This window comes from Physcomitrium patens, chromosome 20, assembly GCF_059467195.1.
Source record: "Physcomitrium patens ecotype Gransden chromosome 20, ASM5946719v1, whole genome shotgun sequence".
Taxonomy (NCBI): Eukaryota; Viridiplantae; Streptophyta; class Bryopsida; order Funariales; family Funariaceae; genus Physcomitrium; species Physcomitrium patens.
Window position 1 is genome coordinate 16,404,103 of NC_143429.1, and position 4,235 is coordinate 16,408,337.

Below are 4,235 nucleotides of genomic sequence, written 5' to 3' on the forward strand. Positions count from 1 at the left end.
ATCATTTAGAAAATTGTAAGAGTTCAGTATTTAGACCAAAATTGCTTCAATATGCTCATATTTAGACCAAAACTGGCTGATGGGAAGCATTGAAGACTCCGTAGCCAAATTGAACTCCACAGAGGTACGCAAGAAGCTCAAATATCAAAAGGCAACCACAGTACGGGAGTTGCGGCTGCCCATACCCTTGTAGAGCAGCTCATCAAAACAGGGGTTTAAAGATAAGAAATAGATGCAAACCTTGTCACAATGTTTGACATCAATATGAATTTGTATTAAGATTGGGATGGGTACCCAGATATCACAAAGAAGGGTACAAAAATGAATATGAACAAATTTCTGAAAGAGATCCAAATAATAACTTGGCCAGATTCCTGGCAACACAGTCCTTGTTTGCAAGAAAAACTGCCTATATCATTTGATTTCCCATGCCAACATCAATCAACGTCCCAATTCTCTCTCCACTTAGAGCTTTTGAGATGTTGCCTGCCTTGCTCAAATTGAACACAACCACTGCAAACAGATAGATCTGGTCATTGCATTATTCTTTCTGACCCAACCAACTAACCTACAAAAAATCCAAAAAATCATGACAGAAAAAGTGACAAACAATCCCCTCTAATTCCTAATCTACCTACATGGTCATCAACTAGCAGAATCGATGTCATACTACAGGATGTCATTAGGATTAGCTAGAAACATATGATTGATTTCAGCAACACGTCGCGCAAAATTTCATAACCAATGGCATAGATAGGTAGGAGCCACACCAGGAATGCAGTTCTCTTGACAGAGAGTGATGGCCGTGATGTCCATGACTGAGAGACCTTTAATAGCAACTTCCCGGTATGAGACATGCTTTAGCAAAGTAGCGTCTTTGTTCTTCCTTGGATCACAATCATACACACCGTCCACGTTTGTTGCTTTCAGCACCACCTCTGCACCAACTGTGAGTCCACACAGCCAAAACAATGTTAGATAATGACGCAATTTGCACAAACCAGCAGAATCATAACTACTAAAACACGCTATTGAAGCAGCGTTGCGATGAGAGGAGATAATCCATGAATCAAAATTCTTGTAGTCAATATGCTTGCTCTTACTTTCAGCAGCTCGAAGGGCAGCTGCGGTATCTGTAGTGAAGAATGGGTTGCCTGTGCCAGCACCGAAGATGACAACTCTGCCCTTTTCCAAATGACGAATGGCTCTCCTGCGTATATAGGGCTCTGCAACCTCATTCATTCTGAAGGCAGTCTGCACACGTGTGGGCACGCCAATACTTTCCATTGAGGCCTGAAGAAATATAGCGTTCATAACAGTGGCCATCATGCTGCCAGCATCCACGCCAGATGTAGCATTGAACAATTAGCGCTTGTGTGTGAATTTCACATCTAAAAGCGTACCATATGATCCAATCATGATATCGCATACATTATCGTAGCAACTCTCCGTTGCTTCAAGTGGAAGCCTCATCCTAATCTACGAAGTCACCCTATTACGAAATGGAGTCAGATGGAACCCATCAACATGGTAGGTTAGTATCATGTACCCTATCTGGTCGGCTGATGCACGATCAAGTCCACTGGCACCAACCCAGCTTGCTCCTCGGAAGAAATTACCACCTCCTACAACAATAGCTACCTGCATTATAAAGGCGGTTCACAGGTTATTCACGTCGGGACTTAGGCGGGACGATGCAAAACTATAAAAAAGGAGAAAGATCTTAAAACTTCGAGGGGGATCGCAACTTCTCAGCAAGCAACAATTCTCGTGTCCACACAAGATAAAATCACCTCCACACCCAATCGTGTTATGGCTGCTACTTCTCGAGCAATTGCCATTGTGACCTACACACCAAAAGGAAATCAGTATTAGCATGCGGTGCTTCATAATGCACGGTATCAAACGAGTAACAAACAAATGATGAAAATATAATACTGTCTCCTAATCATGGCAGCATCATTTTGAGAATTAGAACCTGAATTACATCACAGAAGGTGGTTAAAACTAGTGATTTAAGCATTACACAGCAACGGGCGGAAGTGAGATGAAATCATGGCATTGCCACTCAGTATAGAACTGCACCTTGGGATCTATGTTTTGGGTGCCATCCCCTGAAAGAGCCTCCCCGCTGACTTTCAACAGCACTCTGCGCCAACGGTAGGAGTAACCTGGATTCTTTGAGCTCATGGTTGACAATCCCGTTTTCCTGAAGTCTTCCTCGAAAGACCTGCAACAGTTGCCACACTCTTAAAACTTGTCAACACATCACTGTACCGACTGGCATTTCTATAACTCGCTACCACTACAAACTCCGACACCAATATGCCTCGAAATCACTTAAGCCCTAGTTAAACCCTCATTAAACCCTTGCTAACCCCTTTCGTGTCTCAGCTTCTTCCCGAGTGAGTCGCATTATTGACTCAATTCCATGGCAATTGGCATAATTAAAAACTACACAAAATCAAACGAGGCAAACTTGCAGCTCAGACCTAAAGACACAGGAACCCACCTCGGATCATTGAACATGTCCAGATCGGGGAGGGATCCAAGGGCATGAGTCCGGCCCAGCATCTGACGCATTTGCGTCTCCAGCCCAAACAGCGCCGCTCGTCTTGCACCGCCAATCCTTTCACTTTCTTCAAACCCTGGAGGAGATCCCAGCGCTTGCGGTGTCCGCAACTCGAATGTGGGAGAGTAAACCCTGTGCTGACTTTTCCCTCTGGCGCTTCTTGATGTTAAGTCCAAAATGTGAAGAGTCGAAGGCAAAGGCGATGACAATGAGCTCAAGTCGGATGACTTCAAGGTCATGGGAGTGCAGTGACAAGGGCTACACGCCACCACCGCCATCGCAGAATTCTTCAAACCACTCCAAACCACTATACACAGCCACAAGAGACAGAAAGAGCAGGTTCAAACCCCCAAAAACTTGACCAATGCTTCAAGTTCCTACGCACCCAATTCTAGAAATCTTCAACTAAACTTGCGTAGAGAGATTGGATCCCAAACTGCATCACCCACGTCTCCGAAACCTGAACAGACAGCAATAACAGAGCTCTCAGAATCCACACCTCAACAGAAGGAGATGAGGAGCTGTGGATGGCCCATCTTTTACGTGCAACACCCTTCTTTTAGTACATGGACGGCGTAGATTTCCGGTAAGAGAAATCTGACGGCAAAATTCCCGTCATCGTGGTTTTCTCCGGTGAGGCCCTACTCGAGTCTTTCGAAAGTGGATAACTTGCCTAAGAGATTCCTTTCCTCGTTCGCGGTTCTTACTTTATCGTCACTTTTACTTTTCATCAGAATCGGGGTAGATTCCGCTTCTTTACAGGTCACTGGACAGAATCCTGAGCTCTCGGTGCCTTTTGTCGTTAACTTTTTCAGAGTCGGTCGAAGTGGATGGGGTTGGTTCAATGTCAAAGTATCTGGACTCTTTTCACGCTGACATGAAGCAATTGGCCAACTTTGTCAGTTGAGTAATAAAGCAGCACTTTTATAATGTGGAAAGAGATATTCATGTTCTTTAAAGCCCACATGCACAATTCATGAATAGTAAAACCTAGGACACATGCTCTAAAAGATGGAAGTAGAGGAGTTGGACGATCATGTAAATCATGCCCTCCAATGTGCAACCTAAAAAGCAAAACATGTGATGAGTATGTGTGTTATTTGTATTTGTATTATACTCCTTGTAGGTGTATGTTTAGAAACACAAAGAATGTTTTTGTTTTTTGTTTTGTTCTAAAACAAAAAAAAACAGAACAAAGATTAGAATGTTGTTTAAATTTAATGTGAACACATATTGAATTATATATACCTATGTGTGGGTAATTAGTTGAATTTTATATAAAAATATTTACACAAAAAATTATTTGGATTCATTATTTTTTTTATAAAATTTTAAATGTTGATATTTTAGAAGAGCATAAAAATTATTCAAAATATATGTAAAGTTATACAAATAAAAAAATAAAATTTAAAGTTATTTTTTTATCTATATATATATATATTTATATATACTTTATTCAAATTTTATGTTTAAAATAATATCTCAATCTAAAAAAATTAAAGTTTTTAAATTTTACACAAATATCATAAAAATAAATAAGTGGATAAACAGATAAATTTGTGATATTAAATATGTGAAATTTAATATTTTAATATATTGATTAGAAAACTGAAATATTATGCTTTTAAGTTCGGATTCAGATTTTTTATATTACTTAGTATTA

General features: G+C 40.5%; 1 protein-coding gene across 1 annotated transcript; it reads right to left on the reverse strand.

The window, feature by feature from the left end:
• Window positions 1–214: 214 nt before the first annotated feature.
• On the reverse strand, window positions 215–3,036 carry LOC112272960 (uncharacterized). Its single transcript, XM_024501188.3, has 7 exons — window positions 2,513–3,036; window positions 2,086–2,230; window positions 1,794–1,847; window positions 1,550–1,641; window positions 1,104–1,330; window positions 771–947; window positions 215–513 (listed from the first exon to the last, which is right to left on the reverse strand). The coding sequence occupies exons 1-7, from the start codon at window positions 2,848–2,850 to the stop codon at window positions 410–412; spliced, it is 1,137 nt and encodes a 378-aa protein (XP_024356956.1). The 5' UTR covers window positions 2,851–3,036; the 3' UTR covers window positions 215–409.
• Window positions 3,037–4,235: the final 1,199 nt, after the last annotated feature.

What these genes read in the sequence shown, in the direction of transcription:
- LOC112272960 (XM_024501188.3), bottom strand. Translation starts at nt 2,850, where the DNA reads ATGGCGGTGGTGGCGTGTAGCCCTTGTCACTGCACTCCCATGACCTTG. An exon ending in GACATGTTCAATGATCCGAG is followed by an intron (nt 2,231 to 2,512) that starts GTGGGTTCCTGT and finishes CAACTGTTGCAG; the next exon opens with GTCTTTCGAGGAAGACTTCA. An exon ending in CCCAAAACATAGATCCCAAG is followed by an intron (nt 1,848 to 2,085) that starts GTGCAGTTCTAT and finishes TTTGGTGTGTAG; the next exon opens with GTCACAATGGCAATTGCTCG.